Source organism: Strigops habroptila, chromosome 7 (genome assembly GCF_004027225.2).
Source record: "Strigops habroptila isolate Jane chromosome 7, bStrHab1.2.pri, whole genome shotgun sequence".
NCBI classification, from domain to species: Eukaryota; Metazoa; Chordata; class Aves; order Psittaciformes; family Psittacidae; genus Strigops; species Strigops habroptila.
Window position 1 is genome coordinate 44,842,928 of NC_044283.2, and position 27,820 is coordinate 44,870,747.

At 39.4% G+C, this 27,820-nt stretch overlaps 1 protein-coding gene across 7 annotated transcripts in view; it reads left to right on the top strand.

The window, feature by feature from the left end:
• The window catches only part of MAP9 (microtubule associated protein 9), a 155,762-nt gene that overhangs the window by 12,464 nt on the left and 115,478 nt on the right, over nucleotides 1-27,820 (top strand). For 6 of the 7 annotated variants that reach the window (XR_003992268.1, XR_003992267.1, XR_003992269.1 and 3 more), the window contains exon 10: nucleotides 1,298-1,430. Coding sequence is in view for 4 of the 7 variants with exons in the window: in XM_030492206.1 (XP_030348066.1) it covers nucleotides 1,298-1,430 (133 nt within the window). In the remaining 3 variants the exon portion in view is untranslated. Of the gene's footprint in view, nucleotides 1-1,297; nucleotides 1,431-6,024; nucleotides 6,154-27,820 lie in introns of those variants that run through there. The other variant, XM_030492205.1, reaches the window with a different exon arrangement.

Genomic DNA, 27,820 nt, shown 5'->3' on the forward strand with positions numbered 1-27,820 from the left:
TCCACATCTTTCTTTATAAATGCAACAGGTCTTCTGTGAGTGCTTGATGTGCTTTTAATTGGGAGACAATGACATGCTTGGGATCACGCTCTTCACTCCCAATGGAGAACAAGTATAACAATGAGAACAAGCTGTATAGCTTCTTTCAGTTTAGTAACTGAAGTGCTTTCCTCTCCAGAAGGCTACTGACTAAGCAGAGATACTGCAACTGAGAAGTAATATTCATTGAGTGGTTGATGAGAAGCTCAACATGAGCTGGCAGTGTGTGCTTGCGGCCCAGAAAGTCAACACTGTCCTGGGCTGCATCAAAGGAAGCATGACTAGCAGGTCAAGGAAGGTGATTCTCCCCCTCTGCTCTCGTGAGACCCCACCTGAAGTACTGTGTCCAGCTCTGGGACCCCCCAAAAAAGAGGGATGTGGAGCTGCTTGAATGAGTCCAGAGGAGGCCACAAAGATGATCAGAGAGCTGGAACACCTCTTATGGAGACAGGCTGAGAGAGTTGGGCTTGTTCAGCCTGGAGAAGAGAAGGCTCTGGGGAGACCTTAGATCAGCCTTCTAGTACCTAAAGGGTGCCTACAAGGAAGCTGAAGAGGGACTTTTTACAAGGGCATGGAGTGATAGGACAAGGGAGAATGGTTTTAAACTGAAAGAGGGTAGGTTTAGATTAGATATTAGGAAAAAATTCTTTACTGAGACGGGGGTGAGATACTGGAAGATGTTGCCCAGAGAAGCTGTGGATGCCCCATCCCTAACAGTGTTCAAGGCCAGGCTGGCTGGGTGGAAATGCACAGTCTTTGAGGTCCCTTCTAACCCAAACCATTCTATGATTCTGTGATTCTATAATGTCTCATCTGATTAGCCTCATGCTTCCTTACTAAGCCATAGGAAGGAAGGTAAATCTTTATCTAAAAGTTCTGTGGAATACAATTTATGAATGTAGATGTATTCAGAGGCAAATAAAATGTGTTTGCTGGAGCAATTCTTTGTTAGTTTTACAAGACGAGTCTTCATAGACTATGTGCAACTTACTATTGCCCACAGAAGTTTTAAGTCTATTTTTTTTTGTACGATACCAAGTAAGGGTGAAAGTAGTACAGAAAAGCTGATGTCATGCTAGAATAGTAGGTTCATTTATACCTTGGTGATGTATAAAGATGTACTTTGAGGACTGTAAATATGTATTCTTGATCATTTATCAAATGTGTAAAATATCTCTTTTGACTCAGTTAATCAGTCACAGATGCAGCATTTATTCTGTTACATGATGATCTCTTGTTCTTCCCTCTCATTATACAGGAATGAAAAAAAGGAAGAATACATAAAACAGAAGAAAGCAGAAAAAATCCGAGAGAAAAGAAAGCAGGAAATACAACAGGCAAAGAAGGAAGAAAAAACCAAAAAGGCTATGGAGGAATATGAAAAATGGCTGGTATTTCTTTCTTTTCACTTTGTCAAAACCAAAAATATTAATGTATTAATGAATATGAACACTGAAGTATTGCTGTACTGTTTTTTCGTGCTGTAATGAGAGAGGCCAGATGATGGCAGCATTACATAGCTAGTTCCCCACCTTTCTTGAGCAAAATGGTAAAATATGGTGGGCTTGATACTTAGCATGCAAGAAAAACATATTCTGCCTACCTACATGTCATAGCATTTTGAATTTCATAATTAGTCTTAATTTTTTTGACATTCCATGTCAGGAGCAACGGTCTCTGAAGGGCCAACTCACCACATCCCTGCAAAGCCAAGCAGCATCACCAGCAGCAACAGTGTGCATATATATTCAAAGAAGCATTTAAAGTGGAGACTTGTATACCTTAAAATTGATGAAGGCACTTGTAATAAGCATATCCATTTACTAGAAAGGGTGGAACTCTGGTGCTCCCAACTATATTTTTCCTGCAGCAGCATACTTTAGTCACAGTTTTTAAGCAGAAAACTAACCTAATACTCAAGTCCTAACAATAAGGCAGTTTTGTTGTTTTTCTCCTTGCTACAGAAAGAGAAACTAGAAGAGAGCATATATTGTTTTCATAAAGACATGTGACTTGCTAGTTAAAGAAAAACTTGGGGGTTTCATCCTCACCCTGTGACACAGTCATTCATCATACTGACTTTCAAGGTTTTCTTAGCTTGAGAGTGCTTCTTCTGTTGTTTTGATTTTTGTCATGATTTTTGTTATGCATCCTGTACATATGGTCTCTGTTGCAATTTATAAGAATGGGATCTTGCAACTCAGCTGGTTTAAGGTCCTTAACATTCAGTTACATAAAACAGTATGTGTTTTCCCTTCTCTCTATTTTCAAACCTTTTTAGTCTTAGGTTTAAGTCTTTTAAGATCTTCTTTGAGCTGTTTCCCTGTTGGAATACCTCTGATTTCTGTAATCATTGGTAGGATGTGTTTTCTTTGGTCTTCTTTGTCAAGTGATTTCCAGCTCAGTTTTGACAAATGGTTAATGTCTAATCTTAGATTATTTCTTCCTTAGTCAGTATTCCTGGTTCCCAAGGAAGGAAGTACTATCCTTTGAGTAGTAGCTAACGCTCTGTCCCAGTATGCTCTGCTTACTGAGACTGTCCTCAATTAGCATAGTTGTACCAAAGCATGAAGTTACCTCTCATTGTACATTTGACTTCCTTGCAGTCTTGGACTCTGTATGAAGGTAAAAGAATTATACCTTTTTTGGGGAATGAAATATGCTGCCTAGCACAGTCTCCCCTGTTAAAATAGTGTATAAATTCATGAGGTCATCACTTCAGTGGGATTATTAATAGAAGTTTTACTAGTTGGAGGAATGACTGGGTCTAAATGGATGGACAGATGCCTACATGAGAGGTACAGTTCAAAAAATAAGCAAGTGTTGGAGGATATGATAGGTACTGAATTGGTTGGCAGAGGAACCTCTAAAATTGTCTCATTTTCAGTGTCTATGTGCAAGTGCTGACTGATGTGTCTCATTCCTGGTCTTCACATTTTTACTTTCAGAAATTGTGGTGGCTTTTGCAGCTAAAACACTTTTATTTGAGACAGCGTATCAGACAATAGGTCTGTATCGTGTTTGGCCAGAATATTATCTCACTTTGTATAGTAACAGAGAAAATACACACCTTCAGTGAACTGCAGGAGAGAAATGCCTGTGAAGTCACAATGTATTATCAGGGCAACTAAGATGATATCTGCCTACAGGTAGATGAACAAGTATCAAATCTGACAGGGCAGAATTGCGTAAGCCTTTTAAGTGTCTTATTTAAAATAGAAGGATTTTGTTTGACAGGAAATAGAATAGGGGTAATATAGTGAGAAGTACTCAACTATGTTTTCATTAACATGCAACAGAAATACATGTGTAAATTTGTCCTCAGCTTTCCTGAACCAGGTGTTGACTATAATGCATAGGTAAAACTGACATAAAAATCTCCTTGTAGTTCTTCTAAAATATAAGAAACATTCTGCTTTTATGTTAATGGAAATTTTGTTACTTACAGTTTTAGAGGTCATTTTGTGAATGTTTGATAACATAAGTGCATAGAGAACATTACTTTTTAAGCATGAAAATAAATGCCCTGGAAAAGGCTATCAACACTTGTAAAATACTAACATAAAAAGGATAATCTTGAGCTGAGATACTTTAGTACTGCAGAGGAAATTTAAGCTTCTGATTTATTTGTTTCTTTCGTAGTATTTGCCTCTTGCTACTCACCAAGTAGTCTTCAAGCTAATTTAGATGTTTTGCTTAATAAATGATAATTTTTTACTTAGTGTCTACACCTGTGTCTACACCTGTTCTGAGGAGTAGAACGTGGAGAGGAACATGTAGAAAGTTTATAATGACGGATCAGTTTAGTTTCTATTATTCTTGAGACAGTAATCTTGATACCTGTTTTATGTAGAGAAGAGTGAGTATCCTAGGTGTAATATGTTCTCCATTTTATGTGGTAAACATTAACCTTGTATGAGTTGATGAAAAGTAAGGCTGCTTTCAAATAATTCTTCAAGATCAATGTAGTAAGTTTAAATGCCCTAGAAGTTCAAATTTTTACCTTGAGATTGAGCATGCTCAACACCTATTTTTGGCATTCTAAAGCTGCTTAAAAACATCATGAAATGATGTACTAGGTCAATCTCATGGATTTCTTGCTTTTCTGGGTTAGAAACAGCTGATGTGCATTATTCATTTCATGTGGTTTAATAAGATCTATCTGAAAATACTTTATATATTGGAATTTTAAGCTGGCATTGCAATGTGTTAGAAATAAGGCTGTTATTGTTACTCCTTTTAAATGTTGTAAGGCTTCTGTGCTATCTAAATTTCAGTTATTACGTGGCAGTCATACTGCTAAAGAATGTGATCTTCACAGAATTTTGTAAGTGAAAAATGTATTCATCTTACTAGGCTATTAAGTAGGAAACTTCCACAGAGAAATCAAGCTATACAATCAAGTCGATCTAGTATATGACAAGCTATAGTTATTGATTTCATCTTTCACTATTTCTTCTCCTTTAAGTTCAAATAACATCTTGTTTATTATTTTAGGGAAGATTTTATCAGTTGTGTCTTGTGAGAATATTAACTAGAATAATATAACATAAAGAATAACAGAATAATAGAACATAAAGTTTTGTTTGTGTCGAAGGCAGAGAATAAGCCCAGGGAATAAGGGATAGGATCATGGGTTATGTGAGACTGCCATTTATCTTGCTGCTGTCTTCAAGGAGCAGGACTTACACTGCAATACAGTTTCATACATGTGAAAATACGAAACTTTTATAATGCTTCAAAATACTGGCTGACAGGCTGCAAAAGAGGAAGGGACCAAGTACAATTGTACATTGTACAATTTGTACAATTGGTACAATTGGTACAATTTGTACAATTGGTACAATTAATGATCTTAAGCCTTTATATCCACATTACATCTTTACTACCAATAACGTCTATGCCAGTTGTTGGTCCTAGGAATGAATGCACTGTTCATGTGCCAGAAAGCCAGCTGCTCAAGGGCCTTTTATCCAGCTGTCAAGTGCGGCACTCTAAGTTATGCTCTGGTCCATAATGTCAACCTTGGTTCCACCAAGAGAAAAATTACTCTAAGTCAGTTAAGTGGCCTGCTCAAGCATGCAGCACAAATCCGCAAGTGTGATACAAAGAAAATTTGCACCCATGAAGAACTCTCCAGTGTACTAAATTGTTAATGCAGATGCACCCTAAGATGCTGTCGTCACAATGGTGAAATGGCAGTCATCTATGTAAAGTAAGCATAAGAAGAATGCTTATTTTATTTTTATATGCTTATTTTTATATTTGAATATAAAAAGTCAAAAATAATATAAATAATTGCTAATTATTTTTGAATGATATGTCTCTTGAAAATTGAAAATCCTCAGTCATTCAGGCACAAAAAGAATATTGCAAGTATCTTGCCAATCCTTCATCATGCTAATTGCCCGTCACTATTTGAAACAATAGAAAATATCATCAGAACCTTGCAGTTTAAGGTATAAGTTAGATAGATATTTGTTTATAATTAAATTGTTTAATTCCCAATTTGTTCTAGTACATGGCAAGTGTGATTTAATAAGTACAGAATGTTACAAAGATGTATCAATGTTCTCATGTAATGAGAACAACATATTTAGCATTGTGATTTAGGTAGCCTCTTAGAGAAAATAAGTGATTAAGGTGAGGCTAATTATATACAAGGCAAATACAGTATCTAATCCACTAGGCTTTCTGTTGGGCTTTTTGCTTTGATAGTGCTCAAAATCAGCCCATCCTTGAGGCAGTCACCTTAATCGTAAATGACATCGAATGTGCAGCCTCTCATGTTGCATTGTGCCATGTGTGACTGAATCCCTGAAAGGGGTGTGCTAAGCTCCAAAAGGTAAATCTGCATTGCATGTTAACTTTACATTTTACACCTGAAAGGGATAACAATAATTGCAACTTTTCTGTTGGGGTTTTTTTGAGGGGATTTTGTTTGGGTTTGATTTGGGGTTTCTTGACACATTTTTTTGTTCTCAGGAAAAGGTAGAGATGAGAGAGCAGCTTGAGAAGAAGCAAAAGAAGTTGCAGGCTGTTCGTGGGTATGAAGTGCCTTCTCCCTGGAGTCCACCTGGGAAAGTCACATATTAAAAGAATTACTGAGCTGTCTATTGCCTTCTTTGAGAAAAGATGATCCACAATGTTCTGACAATGGTAGTCATTATTTCAACAAGAGCTGATTTTCACTGAATCCGTTATAGATGTTGCATCCTTTCTGTTTAGATTGTTACATTATGAAATATAAAAATAGCTTTTAAATTAAAACTGCACCAAGCAGAAAGAGGATTTCTTGGGGCCAAATCCAGTCAGCCGTGTGATGGTACAAAAGAATTAAACTGGAATGCCTGTAATGTAAAATGATCCAGGACTAAGTGAGACTGTAGATGTTAATACCGTAGAATCATAGAATCATAGAATGGTTAGGGTTGGAAAGGACCTTAAGATCATTCTAGTTCCAAACCTCCTGCCAATTCAGATCTTCCATAGATTTCCTGATTCCTACAGGAAACAGCAGTTTCAGAGGCATGTTTTGCAGTTCACGCAAAATCTTACATAAGAACTGCAAGGGCAGAACAGTGGTACTCTCGTGGCAACCTTAGGCACTGATTTTTTTTTCTTTGGAAGTTAATTTAAGGGTTTCTGTGGTTGTTTTTACATGATGAAGTAAATCTTTCCCAGGCACATTTTCATCATTACTAATGAGCTAGTTGCTGTAGTGAATTATTAACATTTCTTCCTTTTTTTTTTTTTTTTTTTTTTATTTTTTCATGGCTATTTGCCTCACTATTTTGGAAAAAATGGCAAGACTACATGTCTTTAGAAATTTTCAAATCTCTTGTTTGCCTACTGTTTAAACTCAAGCTGTTACTTACATTTGTATTTTCTATTTGAATTTTAATAATCACTTCAGATCAGATTTGCTCCTCAAATGTGTATTCTTAAAAAAAAGCAAAACAAAACAAAACCCACAAACCAACAAACAAAACAAAACCAACATCACCAACCAAGAAGAAAACTTAGTCTATAAATTATAGATGTATTTTCTCAAATGAGAATCTTGCTCCTGTTTAGACTGACAGCCTTCTCAGGAAGTCAAAGGAACATTTGGGAAGTAGGCTTTTTCACTCAAGACCTGTGCTGTTCAGAAATCACTGAGATAGTCATTAATTCTGCATTTCATGTAACCCTGGGGCATCTCCTCAGAAAAGGAAAACCACAGGACCAGCAACTAGATGAATTTCTTTAGTTTCCTGATGTTTGTTGTTTGGTTTTTTTAATTTTTAGTGAGAGCTACTGAGGATTTAGAGGTGTTAGTTTTTGCCGTAACTGTTTCTATTGCCAGAATGCTGAACAGGTGAAATTTATTGCTGGTATGTACATAAAGGTGAAAACAGAAGGATATCTATTCTGTCTCATTGTTGAATGTGGACCTATTCGTTAATTTTAGTATGACCTCTAGTTCTGTGAATTCCTAATTCAGACCTTTTGCAAAGTTTGTGACAGACAGAAGCTGGTGCTAGAAGGCAGAAAGAGAAGATGTATTTATTAGAACAGTAGGTAGTAGTGTAGTTACCATCATTAACCTAGTTTCTATCAATACACAATGTAGAGGAGGGCTTATAAAATGTACAGTATTTCTGTTGCATATAATCTATTGGCAGTGTCAAGAAGAATTAGCTAATCTTGACAATAATGGGGAGGTTTCACTAGTAGTTGTGCTCGATTTGTGTACAGCCAAATCATGGAATCATAGAATCATAGAATAGTAAGGGTTGGAAAGGACCGTAAGATCATCTAGTTCCAACCACCCTGCCATGGGCAGGGACACCTTGCCCTAAACCATGTGGTCCAAGGCTCTGTCCAACCTGGCCTTGAACACCGCCAGGGATGGAGCATCCACAACCTCCCTGGGCAACCCATTCCAGTGCTTCACCACCCTCACTGTAAAGAACTTCTTCCTTATATCTAATCTAAACTTCCCCTGTTTAAGTTTGAACCCATTACCCCTTGTCCTACCACTACAGTCCCTAAGGAAGAGTCCCTCCCCAGCATCCTTATAGACCCCCTTCAGATACTGGAAGGCTGTGATCATCTGACAGATCAGATTTGATCCACTGTGAAGAGTGGTTGCAGATTTGATACAGCTTCTAGATTATGAAGTATTTTTATTCAGGATCAAGTTTTAATATATTGCCTGGTATTTTATATTGCATGTCCCAGATTCCAGCTGCCTTTCATGCACCTTGTTCATGGTAGCCCTTTTGTGTATTGGGATTTTTGAGCAGCTGTCTGCTTTCAATTGTTTCTTCCTCAAAAGAAAATTGAACTGGACTGCCTTTTATTATTTTATTTGTTTCTCACTTTCTGTCACTGGGCTGCACATGCAGAAATGTTGTGGCTTGAACATATTTTGTTCCATTGAGGAGTCTGTAGAGAAGCTAGGGACCTTTATGACACCCATCCTTTGATTATATACAGTCTGCAGGTAATGCACACTTAATGTCTTCCAGTGGACCTTATTGACAATAGTGAACTTCTTGCCTCTTCTGTGAGACTCAGGTTTGTGCCAAGAGTCATCACTTGAATGCTGAATTTCTGAGTAGGGCAGCATTCGTACAGGTTCATGCTAAGCTCATCTTTTTTCATTTGGGAGGAGGAAGACACTGGTCAACAAGGGAAGAGGGCAGGAGAGAGGCTGGAGCTTTGGCTGTGTTCCTAGGCCATTTGTACTTTTTCTTGCAGGCTCTCTTCACAGTAATACCCACGCTGAGCATCCTGCACTGCAGTGTTGCAGGGCACTGCATTACCACAGAAGTTCCCAGTTAGGGAATCCTGCACATTAGTTTTTTTGCAGAGATCCAGCAAATACAGATTTTTATCTGGCTTACATCAGGCTGTAGCACAGATATTGCGGAGAAATGAATACAGGGCATTCATAAACTCAGGGTCTGGCTCTGGCTGTTACCTCATGGTAGGTCAGGCATTTCTTTCAGCAGTAGTGATATCACAATGACAGTATTGGCATCCAAAGAGAAAGAATCCACTGCCAACAGAAACTTTCAAGAAGTTGAGAAGATGTCCAGCCAGAGCAGCTTCAGTGGGCAACTGAAGAAATAGGGAAAAATTACAGATACCAGCAGGAGAGGTAGCAGAATTACAGCACAGGCAGAATGCCACAGAACTGCCAACTCCAAATTGATCCACCCAAATTTTATGGAAAAGTACTGAATGAATTCAGGCATTTAGGCTGGAGCAGTGATGTGCATTATTGGTCCTCTAGGCTTCTAGCACTTGGAGCCTTGAACACAGGGTTAGTACGTTAAGAAATTATAGCTATAATATCATGGGGAGATGTAGCAGACAGCAGAGTTTGTTGTTTGTCTGTCATGATCAGATCAGGAGAGTCTGAGGCAATGCATTCAGCCTGTGAGAAACAAATTGCGTCGTCTTTTTTGCAGTGTCTAGCTAGAGGAAGTAAGGCAGGTCCCTATGCTGACAGGCCTGTAGTTGAGGGATGTGCATGAAAAGTAGGGTAGGGGTAGCGACAGAGCTAGAAAAGGGTTTGTCACATGCCTGCACCTAAACTGGATACTGCACTCTTACTGGCTTTAAGCTCTTAGATGATTGGATGGAAGATTTTTGACAGAAGATAGGAGTGGGAAGATGTTGGTGACATCTTTCAGAGGAGTGATATACCCAGCACTCACATAAATTCACAGCTTTTAAATTAGAAGAAGATGCTGAAGATCTGTAGATATGGAAAAACAGTTGATACAACTGCATGTTCAACTTCTATAATACAATTTTGGGAGCTTTGTCTAATTTTACATTGTAAAAACTTGGACATGTTACAGCATGATGCAAACGTTGTAGAAAAAATAGAGCTGAGAAATAAGAACATATGTAGATTAATTTGTATAAATGTTAAATGTGTCTGTATAAACCCTGTTAATACGTTTATTGATGGCAGAAGGAAAATATTTTGTGTTTATTAAAGTGTATTTTAGTATAATGTCCTCAATATTTTCATGAAATCCTAGGATACAAATCTTTATTTAAAGCTTTGATGCATGTAAGTGAGCTAGGTGGTGTCCCTAAGCAGAAGCTATCCTTTTGTCATTGTTAATATGAGAAGTAGTCAGGGAACTGTATCCCACTGAAATTGGAGTTCTGGCACTACAGCTCTCTCCTCCAGGTCACTGACACTCACGTTTGCTTGCTGCCACACCAATGCAAACAAACATTTAATGAACATATGGGTTTTCAAGTAAGAACCTGGCAGTTGATCAGTATCTCTCCTTTTTTTTCCCCGAAGTATTTCGTTCAAGCATTAAGTTGTTGCATTGGTGCACTAAAGGGGCAGGTTGATAAATCATTTTCTATTCCAGTTCTCTCATCCTAATTAAGAAAAACTGTACTCTGTTCTCCATCATGTAATTTTTCTTCCATATCCACAAAGTATTAAGGCCTCTTACCTGGTCTGTATATCATGAGCTGCTATGTTTTACTCAGTTAATTGTGAGTTACTTGAGTCTGACTAACAGGATGAACTAGTTTGAGTTGTGAATGCTGATGCCAGCCTTGGCTGCAAGTCGAGGGCTGGACTTGCTCCAGTATGTCTGTATCTTTCTTTCACTGGGGAGCCCGAAACTGAACATGGTGCTCCAGATGCAGCCTCGCACCAAGATGCAATCTTACACATGCCAAACAAGGGATCAGTTGCTTCCATCAGCCTGCTAGATATGCTTACTGGTGCAGCCCACAATGTCGTTGGCATTCTTTGCTGTAAGAGCTCATGGCTGACATGTTCCACTTCTTGTCCTCTGATACCCCTAGGTCCTTTCTTGCAAAGCTGCTTGCTCTCCTGTTGGGGCTGAGCCTGTACTGTTGCATGGGGTTATTTGGCCCTCGATGCAGGACTTACTTGGGCCTTGGTAGAACTTAAAGGTTCCCATCAGCCTGCTTCTCCAGCTCCGTCTGAAACACCCTACTACTAAGTCAGTCACCTACCTCCCTGAGCAGAAGGATCACATTTTTTTTCACTGTCTATGTACTTATAGAAGCCCCTCTTGTTGCATTTCAAATCCTGTATGAGCTTTAACTCCTCCTGAGCTTTGGCTTTATTAAATCCTTCCATGCTCACTCAAGTAGTGTTTCTATGTTGCTCCTGGGTGGCAAGTACTCTCCACCATCTGTGTGCTTGCTTACTGGCTGAACTCAGGCAGGAGAGCCCCATTCACGCATGCGGGGCGCCTGCCACACTTGGTCTTGCGGTCTGATGAGAATGCTTTTGAAGGTCAACAAACTCTACTGGGTCCCCTTGCTCTCCAGTGCAGTCTCTTGTGAGATCCTGCCAAACATATCCCTGAACAAGCCATCATCTTCTCTCCTGAAGACCAAGGTTGTGGTTCCACTATTTATCTTGCTTACTCCTTACAGGATTGAAAGATTCAAAATCTCAGTAGCTGTCGGGTTTCACAACTCAGACTAGTTCATCCTTGTAACCACGCAGTAACCAAGCACAAGTCCAAAGCACCAATTAGGTCATCAGCACTTCCACCTTCAGATTCCTACTGAAACATTGACTTTTAAAGAACAATTTTTAACATTTTTATAACATTTATGGGTTACATTTTCCCTAATGGGTAATAAAGTAATTGAAAAACTCTTTAGCTTGTAATTTAAGCCTGCGACATGGGAATGTCTGCTCATATTAGCAGATTGCATTCAGGCAGATATGCTATGTTTACAATATAGCACATAATTTTAGCACTTACTCAAAACAGAAGAAAAGTGCTAATAAAAGCTGTTCGCATTGCAAGGTATTTTCCTTTTTTACTACCATTTCATTTATGAATAGTCTTTTCTGTGATGCTTTCATTTCTGGGTAGATTCAGACTAGAACAGTTGAAAGATTTTTCATTAATTCTTCATTTAAAGAAGAACCAAGAACTCCCATTATAGGTTAATAATTTTTCGTGCATAGAAATATAAAACTAATATATATTCATTTTCATGAATATAAACAGGGATGTCCAGTCGTTGATGATAACAAATGGTAGGAGGAAAACACTGTTTACAAGCATCATTAGCTCTCAACAAGTGAAGTAGGACGTTCCACTGTTTAACTCTTTTAATGCCTAGGTGTAGCATAGATGTTAAAAATAATACCCTGGTTGACTTATATTTTCCTTTGCACCATTTAACATGGTGTAATACACTGGGATCCATCCCCATATGCTGCTTTCTAACAAAATAATGAAGGAAAAGCAACAGGGAAAAAAAAAATAGAGGAAGGGAAAATATTGAAGCCGTCCTAAATCTGTTTCGTTTTCTTGAAGAAGCATCTGCAGAATCATGGAGAATAAATAACATTTGGGAACAAGATTTTCTTAGCTACATTTCTTAACATGTTAAATAGTGAAGTATAATGAGGATGTGCAGAGGCAATTTAGCACCTAGTCTGGGAGGCTGGTCATGAAACTTTGCAGGTGGGCAGGGCAGCTGTTCCCATGCTGAAGGCTTTCTGGGACACCTGGGAATTGCAAGTTCTGCTCTCTGACACAGGCAGGATGGTATCCACTCTTCCTCTCCCATACTAGAAATACCTTTTCACTGACGGCTGTAGGCACTGTAGCACTGTAGCAGCAGTTAACTCAGCCAATAGTTATCCGCTGCAGGAACTTTCTAAACTTCCCAGATTCGACTTTTGTCTAAGTAAGTAGACCCTTGTTCGTATGATTTTTATTGCTTAGATCATCTCACTGAAGGAGAATGTTGTCCTTGATTGAAATGGGAGCAGGAAAAATTTATATTGTGAAAGCTCAGGAAGCAAAAGGAAGACATTCAAGCTTTTATTTAAATGTTTTTTGGTCATGGTGAAAGAGAGGATACCAGTGAGAAAATAAAAGCAATCAGTACTGTTGTTATTAAATTTATCATTTGTAGAAATATTAGTGGTTATGAACATAGTGCTGATGCTGCACATGCCAGATGGAAGAATTACTTGCCATAGAGGCTCCCCATCCCAGAAAACATGTAATAGAGATTTAGTAAAAAGCACAGGGAGAATGAGAGTGGTTTTGGGAAGGCAGCAGGAGTTTCAGAACAGCCGCTGTGGTACAGTTGTATCAAGAGCTTCTGGCAGTTTGATTTCACAGTCCACCAGCTACTGTCCTTGCTTGCCATGTTGCCTTCAGCAGACAAAGCTGATGTGCTCATATTCCCCTTGATTCTTCTGCTGACTATGTTGTCAAGCATCCTCTGCTTTCCTTTCTTCTACTGTACCAAATTTCCTGTCTTTCCTGCTTAAGATACTGAATAATTCTGTCCATTCTTCTTGTCATATAGCACCTCCAAAAGAGATCAATCTATTCAAAGAATAAATCTGCCATCAGTTTTGCTGTGCAATTTGAAGTATTATTATAGCCTTAAACCCTAACATCAGCTTGATGCTTATTTTCCCTAAAACAGATGGTAGTGCATCAAGCTGTTAAATTTCACTGCAGCAAGAATGACATTCTGCTTAAAGTTTCTATTACTCACGTGAATCAATAAAATGTAGGAACACTGCACTGGAGAAATGCTCTTTGCAAACAGCTATGCATTTGTAATCTATCCAAAGCAAGGGCTCATGGTAACACTCCCTTATCTTCAAGGGCAAACACTGGGGTTTTTTGGCTTACTAAGTATGACTAGAAAGAGAGGTTATATGCAAATAATATCAGGGAAAAGATAGGTGGAAACAACGAGATCAACAGATCAAGGTTCAATGTAGCAAGTGGTTAAGTGTTTCACAAAGCCTGTCTACTGATTTCCAAGTCAAATATCCTTTACACTATTCTCTTTATGATTCATTTTCACCTTTTCTCATGCAGATATTTGCTTTAAATAATCATGTGCACTGGTTAAAGCAGTCGTAAGAGAAAGATCAGGGAGAGTTTTACCTGTATATGCAATCCTTGCTGTGAGTCTAAGAGCTACGTATAGAAGTAAGATTATAAAATTGGCATGGATGCAAAAGATAAATTGCTAAAAAAATTTAACTGATAAGACTCTATTACTTAAAATTACTGCCACAAGGGAGGGAGATGAAGTCTGCAAGCCTGCAGCCCAGGCTCAGAGCCTCTGCATTGGGTGCCACTGGACCCGATTTCCAGCACACCTTTGCCATTGGGTTTGTATAAAGGTGTCCCAAGGGGCAATGCGATAGAGCTGAATGATGTCCAACGCGATGATGTCTCACCACTGACGGGGTAGAACAGAGCAAGGACAAGATTGGCCAGTGAGGTTTTATATAGGTTTCACTCTTCATTACAGGCTGAATGTCTCTCTTCTGACCTGCCAAAGTTTGGGAAGATGCCTGTGAACAAGCCTCTGCCAACATGTGCCAGAACAGGATTTATTGTGGGCAGGGTATATTATAGTCGTGGCTGGCAAGACACAGTTTTCATGAATTTACACATTTATTCCTTAAAAAAATGGATAATCTGTTGCCACGGTAAAACACTCCGTGGAAAGTAAGTGAGTCTTACTCATCTTTAGCAAAACAGGCAGCCAGGAATTAGCACACACTGCTTCGTCGCTCTTGTATGAGGCCTAGATGGCCCTTGAATACTATTAAGAATACTTACGGGAAAAAGCAAGGATTGTTGTTATGGCCATACTTAACAGCTTAGCAGCTCAAAGACAGATACATCTGCCTTATGAATCCTGAACTTCAGCTGTGTAAAACAAAGCAATATTTTCAGTGTTAAGCATCTGGACTTCCCAGAGATCTCACTTGTATTCATGTCTAGCCATACCTGGGATAAATCAGGACACTTACTGTTCATGGATAGTTTGACACATTTGATGCACGAGGTAATCATTAAAGAGATTCTCCCAGTGTCCCATGGGAGTAGTTAGAGTTGTTATCCCCCATGTTAGACAAATGTAGCTTCTTAACCTTGAAACACAACAAAATCAGAGGTCAGAAAACATGATTTCTTAATTCCCAGACCTGCGTTGTCTCCTGCAGATGTAGCTGTTTTTCTTACAAACTTTTTACTGTGCAAATATCACCATAAAGGCTTCAGCGGCTTTGGATTCTGCCAGGTTAATGTACTGTGTTGTTCTCCCCACACACAGTCTTTGATTGTTGAGGAGATGATAACTCGTATTTCAGATATTTATACTGCAAGGTATTTAAGAGGTACATAGAGGCATTGAACAAAGCTCAGCAACCACCCTGGTGTAACCTGAAAGATGCTCTAAGCCCAGATTCTGGAGGCGTAGTCAATAGCCAACATGGCCCATTTCTTGGAGAAAATTCAGTAGCTGATCATCAGTGCTTAGGGTGCTGCAGATTCATCAGGCTAGCCAAGGTGACACTAACAGTATCATGTTCTACTATGGCTCACAAGATCAGTTCTTGGGAACTTCCATGGAAAATGTGTGCTGCAGACAAACCTTAAACAGGGCAAGCAGAGAAAACCCAAAACATTCATTTCAATGTAGTGTTACCAGTGTGGCTGGCTAGATAGAGGCATTGCTTAGACTTGAGGGGAAAGTCAAGAAATAGAAAGTACCTGAACATACCCTGAAGAGACTGTTGAACCGTCTGAATATGTGTTTGAGTAAAGTATTTATTAAAATGTGTTTTGGAAACAGGAAGCCAGCTACAGACCACAGTCATAGGCTGTATTTGCCCTCTACCTAAACACAGTAACATACCACCTTTTAAAGATGGTGATTCATGAAGCCAAGAAGCATGATGCCCTACCGCACTTGTAGCATGGATGTCAAGGTGCCTCCTGTGACCAGCACCCAACATTCCTCCAGAGCTGCACATCCATCACCAGCAAAAGCTCTGGCAAAAAAGTTACATTTTCACATTTTCCATAGGGTTTAAGTTCCAGATGAAGTAGAAACTTTCAGCCACCCGCTTTTGCGGTTTGGGCTGCTGGATGCCCTGCGGCCATAGTGCCACCAGCCTTGCTCCTGCCTGCCCCTGCCCCCCGCATCACCCCACTCCCACCTCCCACAGCACTTTCTCTCTCCATTAGTCTAATGGCATCTTGCCCCGGCCATAACATCACTGCACAGGCTCGCAAACAGCAGGCACCCTGCCTGCCAGAGACCTGTAAAAGCATTCATTATACATTTATAACTACCCCCCGCTGCCTCAATGAACCGACAGTATGCAGCTTCAGGGATGGAACAAACAAGATGGCAGCAGAGAGAGGTGGCACAGGGCTTGGCAAAGCCTGCTGCAAGTAGACAGGCTTTCTGCTGGTAAGCATTGCTTCTGCTCAGTCGCTTTTTTCCCTGACTCTCACTAGAAATGTTTGGGTATTTCTTGTGGCTAGTGACCCCAGCAAAACAGGGGTTTTTTTTGTCTGGCTCCAAACTTTTTGAACGCAGTCAAAAAAAAATCCCAACACGCTACACTACACTTTGATATGGCATTCAGGCTTTCAGTCTCTCCTGGGAGCCAGACTGCTTGTAAATATCATTATGGTAAATATTTCACATGTGTTGCATGTGGTCCGTTACACAAAACCTTGCGTGACCAGAGACCCAGGCTGACAGGGCAGTCAGGGTCGGCAGCTAACCCAGGCGACTGCTCCAACAGAGCTAAGTGCTGGTGCCGGCTGGTGCTCAACCAGTGAGAAACAAAGCACTTTGAGCAGCTCAGTAAACCCGAAGCCCATATTCAATTATGGATGGAGAATGTATGCTTTGACTGAAACTCTCAAAAGAGCTTAGTTTACTTCTTCTAAGAGGGAAAGCTTCAGAAATATGTATTTCTGAATTATTTTTATTGCCATACAGCCTGGAGTAAATGCTACTGCCCTTCCTTCATTGCCTGTGGGAAGCTGAATTTTAGCTGAAATTCACTTTGACAGCTAATGAGGGAGGCTGCATTAAATGGCAGTGGCAAGGATGGGCCATGGATGGTCCATTACCACCCCCCTAAGAGCAGCCCAGAGGAGTTCCACTCAGATGTCCCTGTAACCAGGATGCAGAGAATCACTCTTTGCCCTGGAGATCTCCTTATGTCAGCATGGTCCTCCTGCACTCAGGCTTGACAGTTGTAACACACAAAACAGTTAGCGTTGATGTTTTGCTGAAGGAGGGTTGATATGGCTAGACCTTGGAAACCTGAACTCCCTTGAACATGGTTGCGCAAGTATATTTGCTAATGAATCTGCGTAGGGCACCAGCAACTGCTTATTTTTCTTCATTAATGCTTTATGTTGATTAATTGGAAAAATAGGCATTGCTGTAGTCTTATAGCAAAGAAGCTTGCTGAAAACAGTAGGGAAACTAGATACTGATCTTTTATTATATGCAAAATGTTTATTCTTGCGTCTGACAGGATTGTGATACAAGATAAAGCATCTCTTATATTAATGTGACTTGTATAGTATACTTGCTAAAATGCCAGCAAATGCAAAGCTGGTTGAAATTGCTTCTCTGAGTGGGGGAGGGGGAGAGGGAGAGGGTCACCCAAGCCTATATGTGATTTACAATGCATCATTTGGAAAGTCTAAATCTGAATTCAGTGTGCTACTGAGAAGGCCTGGTGAAAGAGCCAGCATGCTGATGTTCAGCATCACCCTGGCGAATCCCTTTGGCCAAGCTTAAAGGTGCTCTGCCAACTGCCTGGCCTCTGCAGGACCCTTACATCCTGGCAATGGCACAAAAAGGTAAGCAAGATTACCTGGACATGATTTATAGGGTCATTTGCATTCAGTAGCAGCTGGAGAATTCACCATGTAAATGAGGACCAGGAAGCTGGAGATGAGGCTGTGCCTAGAAAGCACCTTCAGATGATGGGGAACAGCTGTGGCAGCTCCTTCAGCAGTGTCCCAGCTGTGGAACTGAGGAATAGCAAGAACTTTTGAGCTGTATGTTCAGGTATAGTCTAATTCCAACTTTCATTCTTCATGCTGGGAGTTTTGTGATGTGGATCCTGATCACTCCTGACCTGCCTTTTTCTGGGCTGCCTTCATCTGGGCTTAGGACACAGGTATGTTGCCTCATGTGAATGGTATGGAATTTCCAGGAACAGGAGGAGATCTGGGTGGATGATGTTCAGGGAACATGGATACTGCCAGTGCTGCATCTAGGGGATGAGAAGGGAGGCTAATAGGAGGGGCTGTTGAGAAGTGGGATAGGTAGCACCAGTGAAAAGGGTGGAGTGGAAGTCACAAGTCCTTTGTATTCGTTCCCACCTATATATCTTTCTGCTAGACACTTCTGCCAGCATTAGGGCTGTATATTTGGCCATTCTAATTAGCAACAGTCTTGTATTTCCACATGGGTTTCTATATTTATAGAAAGTGTTACATATTATTTATATATTTTTATATATTGTTGCAGTTGATGTATTATTGCAGAGAGGCAATGAGTCTAGGATTCCTGTCGTGTTCCCCCTGAATACACATTATTATTATTCAATCAGTACTTCCAGTGTGATTCCTACATTTCAAAAAGAAAGCAGATAGATGGGAAAGGGACAGACAATCCATAGTAAAAACCTGGGAAGTGGTAGAAAGGAAATATGGTGAAGTAAATCTCCCAGTGAGCCTTGCCAGAGGGAATGCTTGCATGAAAATACACAAGTCAAAAAGAAAAATAAATGCAACAACAAAGGAACCTTTAATGAAATGAAATTATAGAAAAAGTAAGAGAAAAGCTGAATTCTGGTACCTAAACAAAAGCATGAAGATTAAGATAAAAATGTTGGTATAATTTAAACGTGAGTGGCAGAACATGGATTAAACACATGAGAAAAGATTGGTTGGAACTATCACTCAACAACAAAAATCCTCAGGATAAACTTGGCTTACCTATGCTTGCTGCGGAAACTATATAGATAGCTGCTCAGAATGTATATGTCTCCTCTCCAAAAATAGTATTATTGTAGGATTATTTCTGTCATATTATCATATGACATTCCTTAATCTATTTTTGCTAGACATGGTACAGCAACTGTGATGATATCAGATGGTCGTGATTTGGTTGTGATGTTTAAATGTTCTCAAAAGTGTGGTTCTTTGACTGTGTAACAGCAAGCTCAGAGCATCTGTAGTGAAATAGTCTTCTGGAAAATGCAGTTCAAACTGCTAAAAGCACGCTTTAAAATTCAAGCTGGTACTTGGCATTATTAAATTACAGTACAGCACCCTGGAAACTGGCACTGCCACTTGAAAGTAGGATTCCCACTTGCTGAAGTGTTGTTTAATAGAAAGCTTTAAAACTAGAAAGGTTAGAAAATCTTCACAGCCAGGGGAAGTTGTGTGCATCTGTGTAAAGTGTTTGGTAAAACATGGCCTAAGAGACAATGTTCTCTTCTGAAGTGATTTTTCACTCCAAAGGGTAACTTACAAAGCAGGGGTATCCTGTGAGGAAATGGAAGTTTCAGGATCTTCGCTGGAGATGTGTCCTGGGTCTCAGTTCCAAAATGGACCTTGCTGCTGAGGAGTGAGTTCAGGGTACATCAGTGGAAAGGACTGAGCAGAGCATTGTGGAGACTAGCCCTTATGGTAGTCTCTTATTCGTCCTTTAGCTCTTCAAAGCAACTTGGAAGCTGCACACTAATTTTTAAATGTTTAATCCCGTCAGTCATAATTGCATGGGCAGTTTTCTCTGTGCCATCCACATGGTGTTGCCACATAAAGACATTTTGGTATGGGAGCAACAGTAGACATGATGCCTTGTAGACACTGGCATCCAAACTGAGAATGTGCACTTTGCCAGGTGCCCCTCTCCCTCCTGCACTGCATATTATTACATCTATTCAGTGGCAAATATTGAGCAGGCCAGGTTTCAGGTGGAAAACAGCAAGACTTGGTGCACCTTAGCACATCCCTTTCTGACATTAAAGGTGTTGATTTATGTGATGCTTTTCATTTAGAGCAGTTGAAGCAAATTATGTGCCAGCATCTTCAAGTCATTTATATTCATGTCATTCAAATCATCATCTTCCCTGTCACCTTACCGCCTCCAGCTGAACACAGTTACATGCTGGTCACAGGTCCCGATGCTCAGCATAAAAGAACATGTACCTATTTGAATATGGCTGCATGACAGTTTCTCAATGCTTGCATTTTCTATGTTAAAGCATCAGGAAACTAAATTAATACAAATATCAATTCTCAACACAGCACAGGTGGATACGTGATGTCACTGTCTTAGGGCACAAAGGTGTGCTTCTGACACCTTCCTGCTTGTTATGCTTATTGTCCCATTGAAATTAAAGGCATCAGTAATGTGCAAGTAAAATACTAAAGGTATTTTGAATCTGAGCAAACTGGAGGCAATTATTATACAAGGTCATTGTAGAACCCAAGATACCTGACTTGTCTGTGTTCCTCTGTTCCAGTTAACCTCTAGAAGCTATTACCCTCTAAAAGCTATGAAAACAGCTACTTTTTAAAAGCTATTCCAGAGAAATATAGACATCAGGAGGAAATTTCAAGTAGCTAGGTTCCAACATGTTTTATATTCTTTCAAATAAAATGCAAATTAGTTACAACACCTTCTGAATGTTTGATTATGACTCTGTAGTAGAGGAAAACAAATATGAATGGTACTTTTAAAACAAATACCAAATACTGGAACATCTGCAGTTACAAAACCAAAATTTCTACACACATAAAAATTCAGGCAAAGGGATGCTCTGGTTAGCTTCACTAGTCAGACTACATGAGATGTTAGCTGTTGTTTAGCTGCCATATTTTCACTCTTAGTCGTAGTCTTAGAAGTAAAAGTGGTATTTTATTCCACTTAGTGTCACATTAATGTCAAAACATGCATGTTTGTAGCCATTTATAAATAAAATAACCACTAGTGGTCACCTGGGTGACCTAATAGGAGAAAACCAAGAATCTAGAACAGGAAAAAAAAAATAATCTAGTAATCTGTACCACCCAGGTGTATCCAAGTGTCTTATATATTTGTGTGATCATTCCGCCAAGAAAATCCTGCCAGAACATGCACGTTACAAAAATGCGAGAGGGATAATTGTGTCCAATTTTCTGACAGAGAAGATATGCCCAGGTATTCCTATACAGTGTAAGCAAATAATTGAATTACTGGTTCAATTTAACGGTTAAATGATCCAGAACTGGAATTTTGTCCAAACATGTCTCTTCCCCTCAATTCTCTTTTAGCGAGGCTTAGATGTGACTGCCTGGAAGTTATTTATAAACCAGCAAGTCCGTGTTTGGGAGTTTGAGAATAACTTGCCTTCTGTCAGCTGATGAAGAGCAAAAATTCTTCATTTGTAGCTCATGCTCTATTTGTTTCTAATTGGTCAAGCAAAGCAAGTTTAAAGGGGTGGAGTACAGTAATTAGTTTAATGGAAAGACCTTCAAACTGCAGTAGTAGAAATAGTAAAGGATTTGAGTCTAGGGGAGGAAGTAAGAATACGGAAAAATAAATGGGTAAGCTTTTTCTACAGGGCAACTTTGAATTTTCTACCCTTGAAAATACTATCTACATTATTGAGGTTGTTTGAAGAGGAAAAAAATAAATCAGAATCTGAGATGCTGGAGTCTAGCTGGTTAAATATGTATCATGCAAATGCAGATGCCCATTCTACCACAAAGCTGCCTTTCTAATTGTTATAGGGAGTTTAAAAGCTGCTCGGGATCTTCAGACTGATTGAGGGTAATGGTGAGCTTGTGCTTACTGCAAGGAATATTCCCTAATTTTTCTGCCCTGCTGTTTCGTACTAGTCAATTTCTGGAGGTGGAGAGACTCTTGAATCCTGTTTTAAACCAGTGGGGAATTGGGCTCTTTAAATTTATCTGCAGATTAGAACTCACTGCTCTCAGGTTCAGGTCATTTGATATCCTGGCTCCTACACATAGGCACTCAGCAGTACTGATCAGCACTGACAAGCAATCCATAGAGCAGGCTGCATCTTGGAGCTTTCACAGACTTTGCGTAAAGGCCCTGTGGCACAGAATTATGTGCCATATACATGCAGATATTCAGATTGTACTCACAGTTGTTAATGCTGTGGTTCGCTATCAACTCTACTTAAGAACTTTAGTTTTTGGAGGTCATGCTCTCTCAGCTACGAGTTGTGCAAAGTATTTCAGAAGAGGCGATGCATTGCAAATAATTATATTGTGGCTCATGGCCAGGAAATATTACCTGTATATGCTGTTCTCTGTTCAAAGTGAGATTTTTACTGAGAGCAGTGATATATCTGCAGGTAAGATGGGGGTAGAGCCTTGCTTTGCATCAGTACTCGTTCTTCAGGGCTTTATCATGCAGGGTGACAGCGTGTCATATCATGCATGTCATATCGTGAAGGGTGACAGCGAGTTCAGGGAGGAACACCAATGGCTTCTATCCTGTTTCATTTTTTGTTCCTCTACATTATGTCTCTTCCAGATACGTTTTTACTGTGAGGAATTCAGATTTCATCTTTTTTTTTTTTCCTCAGTTATCAGCCACTGAAACGATGGGTATCTGAATAGTTAATGCTGATATTCATCTTTTTTCTTGGGCTGCAGAATAATTTTTTGAACTGAGCAAGGAAGATCTCCACCCCTAGTTATTTTTCAAGCAATCTGTAGGAAAGCAGATGTATAGTAAGTTATACCTGATCTATATTTTGTCTTTACAAAGACTTTCATTTGCATTAGTGTGTGTTAAGCAGGTCATAAATGTTTCCTAGGGAGGTGGGAAGATTTGAAACATGTTCCAAGCCAAGAAGTCTTTGTCTATATTAGCCTTTCAGGACACCACATCCTTAAAGTTGGCTGCTGAACAGAATGCAGTCATTTTTATTGCATCTTTTAGTTACAAAGACAGCTACAATAAATGAATCGTGATGTTAAAATCAATGCCCACCAGTTATATGAAGGAAGCCTTTGGGCAAACCTTGCCCTCTGTTAAGCTGTAGTAGAGTCTAATTTTCTTCTGCAGACAGTGCTGGAGCATGGGGCAGCTGTGGTGCTTACCTGTACCCCTCTTCCCTCTCTATCAGGTGGCCTCCAGCCCCTCTGCAGCAGGGTGGAACCTTCATGTGTTCCCCAGGGTTTACAGAGCTGCAATGGGGAAGTGGGAGGAGGATGTCATAAACGGACAGGATCTCAAGGGTCTTCCTGTGACTGCGATGATGCCCCTCATCTGCCTTAACTAGAGTGGGTGATGTCCTGTGCCACTGTACCACATGTCATGCAAGTGATGTAGGTTGGGATTTAGATGGTGCTCCCCAACATACCCTGTGAGAACATGCCTTGCCATCACGCTTGGCATACCTGGAAGAGGCAAGGGAAAGAGTTTTACCTCATCTTTCTCATTCACGTAGAAACACCTCTAGCCTTGTAAATAGAATGAGTCTAAATTTCCTCTAGTAAAATGCTGAAAATTAAACAGAAATATATGTTCAGGGTAATAGTGTGATACTTCATGAGTGTTCAAAACTCAGTGGAGGTTAGTCTTCTTATGTTTAAAGGGAAGGGAGAACTTTTGTACATTACAATAAAATGTAGCCATACTAAAGCAATCAAATTCTGAGTGCCAAGATAAATAAAAAAATATTCACAGTCCCAGGATGATTGCATAAAATTATGTTCAATACTAGATTTAATACGAAAGAATATACTAATTAAGAAATCCTTTAAATGAGAAATTATTCTTACTGGGGGAAAAGAAAGCTTTTTATCAGAAAAATAATGAAATCTGGTGCGAGTCTGAAAATTAGTGTGTATCCTTTTACTGTATGTAAAACTGACAGAGGAGCAATTTCTGAGCCTCTGATGAATGATCCTTTCTGACCTTCTGAAATGCTTCTCTTCTGAATAAACACTTGAAACTATAGGTCGTTTAGGAGAATTAGGATATACTGCCCTATATGCATGCACAAGTAATTACATGATCTCTGCAAACTGATTTGCCATACACCTGACTTGTGTGTGGGAGTGAGTAAACGGCTCAGTGCACTGATAATGACACTAAAATTTTGTTAAAATTCCATGGAAGTTTTCCAACAGGCTGTGTTCAACCACATATTCAAGGACTTTAAATGAATTCCAGACAGAAACCAGGTCTTACCCTACTACATGTCCTAACTACTAAGCTTCAACATTTTTCTGTTATGCTGTCTTAAATTTCTTTTCTAGTTAATAAGTCTTTCAGCTCCTTTGGGTACTTAAATGCTGTGCTAATGGCACACAACTCCAGAAGGACCTCACAGATCTGAATGGGGAAAAAAGGCAAAAAGGCAGACAGTCTTTAAATTAGATTACTCTGTTAAAGCAAAGTAAGGCTCTAGAGAAAATAATAATCTGTGCATATGGGATGGGGAGCTCACAACTGCTAGTTGCAACTCCCAAAGGTGATGCTGAAGTTGCTGGTTCTTTTTTAAACCATAGTGTATGTACCGTCTGACAGCACCAGTTCAACAGTGCTTCGTGTTGGAGTAGCCTGAATACTGGCAAGGCTTTCCCTAACAGCATTTCATACTGCAGCTGTGTTTACCTGCTGTTAAATGAGCAGACACAACCTTCCAGCACTCTTGTTGAACATTAGGATATGCTAAAGAGAGTGAAAAACCTGTATTTCCTATAACCTGTAGATTTCCTTGTCTGTAGATGGCAATTTGCTTAGCATGACACCTACATATGCGTAGCATGGCACACAGAATCCCTAGGTGAGATACCAGCTAGCCATCAGTTATTGTGTGTGAACCTATGCAGCTAACACAGGTTTCAAACCCCACTATATTAAATCATGACCCTGAACATTAGATATTTGACTAACTTCTAGGTGCCTAGATCCTTTCTCGTTAGATTTCATCACATTGGCAACATGCAGTGGTAGATGCAAAGTGAGATTTTTTTTTTCCTCAGTCTTGCATTTTGCAGAGAGGTTTCCAGATCCTCATTGAGGTGTTAATTGTGATGGCTGGATTGCTTTACTGTGATTTTGGTAAAGGGCTCAAACCCTGACTGTGCTCGAAGACTGAACTTTTTGCATGCTGATAAATTATCTTCTGTGCTATCATTGTTGGACATGGGTTACTGAATTCTGTTAAGTTAAGGAAATTTAATGCTGTATTTGTTTCTGGAATATAGACTGCAGTGATCAGTAGTAGCAGTTTCAAATCCATACTTCTGCGTGTTTTCCACAACAGTGTAAACAACTGTTTTGTCATATGCCAAGCTTGGCATATTTCACAGGCACAAATGTAAAAAGATTGAACTATCCGTTAGTAGATAAGAATCAAGTTCTGTAAAGTTTTAAATAGAAATCTGGAAAAGTTACATTGATTCCCAGGAAATTAGGATTGAAAATACATGCATCATTTAAAGCTGCTGTTAAGTAACTTGTTGCTTAATTGGCTGTAAACTGTTAGCTGAGTGTTCTACATTTGGCCTTTAGTAACAAAGCAAACAACATATACCAGTTATGTATATTAAAACAATCTATTGTAACTGCATATCCAGATTATAGCTAGATTTTTTATTTTTTTTTTCATCTAATAGAAAATAGTTTTGGAAACTCAACTAAATCTTCTTAAATGTATGTGTGGCCACCCACCCTTCTGGACACTGCCTCTGGCAGAAAGAGAGCAGAGCACACAGTAAGATGGGCTGAGGCAAAAATAGAGACAGAAGAAGAGAGTGGCAAAGCAGAGGAGAGCTCCGTTTCATATCTCATCTCTGCAGTTCTGCAGTCTTTCCAGGTAGCAACTGCCATGTTTCTTTTTGAGCATGTGAGAATAAATACCACATATTTGTGGAGAGGCATGGTGGGTTCAGGCGCTTAGCACCTCTTTCATAGCCAATGTGTAGCACACAACCTTCCTTCCTGGCCTCTTTAAACAACTTCCTTGCTACAACTTCCAGCTACACCTTATGAGTGCTTCCTTTCTCAGATATTTGAGTGATATTTCTGCAATTCCAGCAGAGCAACACATTTCCTATGTTTACAGGAAGATATATCAGTATGCCTAAGTCTGTGTATACTTCATATCAGTTCCAAGAAATGTCTATTCTCGTTTATCCAGAGACATACAGAGATCGTGGTGAAGATTAGGTATTTAAGCAAAACTCCCATCCTGAGCTTTATCTCAGGAAGATCTTGAGTTAGATATCTGGCCTCTTAAACTCTTCTTTTTCCTTGCGTATTTTTGTCCAGCATCTCACCAGGATTTTAATAATTTAACCAGCTTTGATTTTAACTTTCCTTCCTGAAATGGTGACTGAAACAAATGGCTTTAGGAAACGCTGTGCTTAAACAGCTGATTACCTTAACGTAAGGAAAACATTCTCCTTCAGGTGGTTGAGCTGGCACTCAACCATCAAGCCATTGTTTGTTTACACCAATTCTTTATGCTTGTCTGACACCTTTATTTCATTTAAACATAAATTTAGCACCACACTTCCTACAAGCAGAAGGATAATGCAGGGGAGACATCACTAGCTGTTGTTAATGACAGCCTATGAAGGTAAGCATTTATTCTGTGACAAGAGTGCAGATGGACTGTCTTGTTGCTCAAATCAGTATTGCGGGGTAATCCTTAACATGACCAAGGACCTTTCATGATAGATTGAATCCAAGGTGGTGTATTCCATTTGCAATAGTGGCTAGAACCTGGTGTGTCACAGAAACATGTAAGGGGATAGATTACGTTGGCTAAATTGGAGCGTAATGTATCCTGCAAATTATGTGTGTTTTATAACAGTGGTAAGACTTATCGAAGACTGAAGTGTAATCTGAGAAAAAGCTTGCAGATACAAAGGAGAAAATTTAGTATTAAATAAAACACAAGACAGATGTAGCTTTTTCACTTCTTAAAAAGGCTAATCAGAACTGTTTAGAAAACTACAAATTGCATTTTTGTCATGTGGTCTGTATTCCTTACAATATTCAGAACAGTGTTCCGTGTTGCTGTAATATCCAACATCTGTAGCAAATCAAATCCTTAAGATTTGTTACCACTTTCTGAGTTTTAACATGTGGAGTGTTTTCATTCCTTGAAAATTTATTTTGGTGGTATCATATCACACAGCTGTGTGATCATAGGAGCTATGAAATTAAATAGAATGTGTTCCTTAATGTCTCCAACAGAGCTTTTAAAGCTTTGGATGGAGCAGATAACATAATGTTGTCTTTTGATATATGAAAAAACTTTTTAAATTCCAATTTTACATTCATTGCTAGAGATATACAGCGATTGTTGCTCCATCAAACAGAACTTCAGCATAACTGATGTTTGGAACAGTCCAGATTTTTTGTCTAACACTCGAGCACATTCAGGAAAATAAGGCAGATTTGATATACACTTCTGCCTTATTCCTGTATTACGCAAGGTAAAAATTAAAATGGAAATAACATGACAAGATCTGTGCAATCCATAAATACGGTTGAACTTTGTGCATAGTAAGACTTTTTTTTTGGTTTTGAGACCACTTGCTTCAAGTCACAGGGTAAAAGCAAGTTGTTTTTAGTAAGCATTGAAGGAAAGTTGATTTATTTTCCTGCAGACTAAAAAAGACTGCAGTGTTCTGTAATTTGGATTTGGTATTTCAAAAGATTTGCTATAGAAATAGCAAAGTTGGAAGGGTCAGTGAAAGCTGAGGTTTGTTATCTGTAAAGCTTCTCTGGTATGTCTGTGATAGAATCTGATGCTGCAGCATCTCTCAGCTAAATTCTTATGTCTGTCTTCTGCAAACAAAATGCAGGTTAATCAATTGTTGACAGCATTAATAAATGTGACTATGGCAAATGTGACCATTAGGAAGCCAATAGGAAAGTG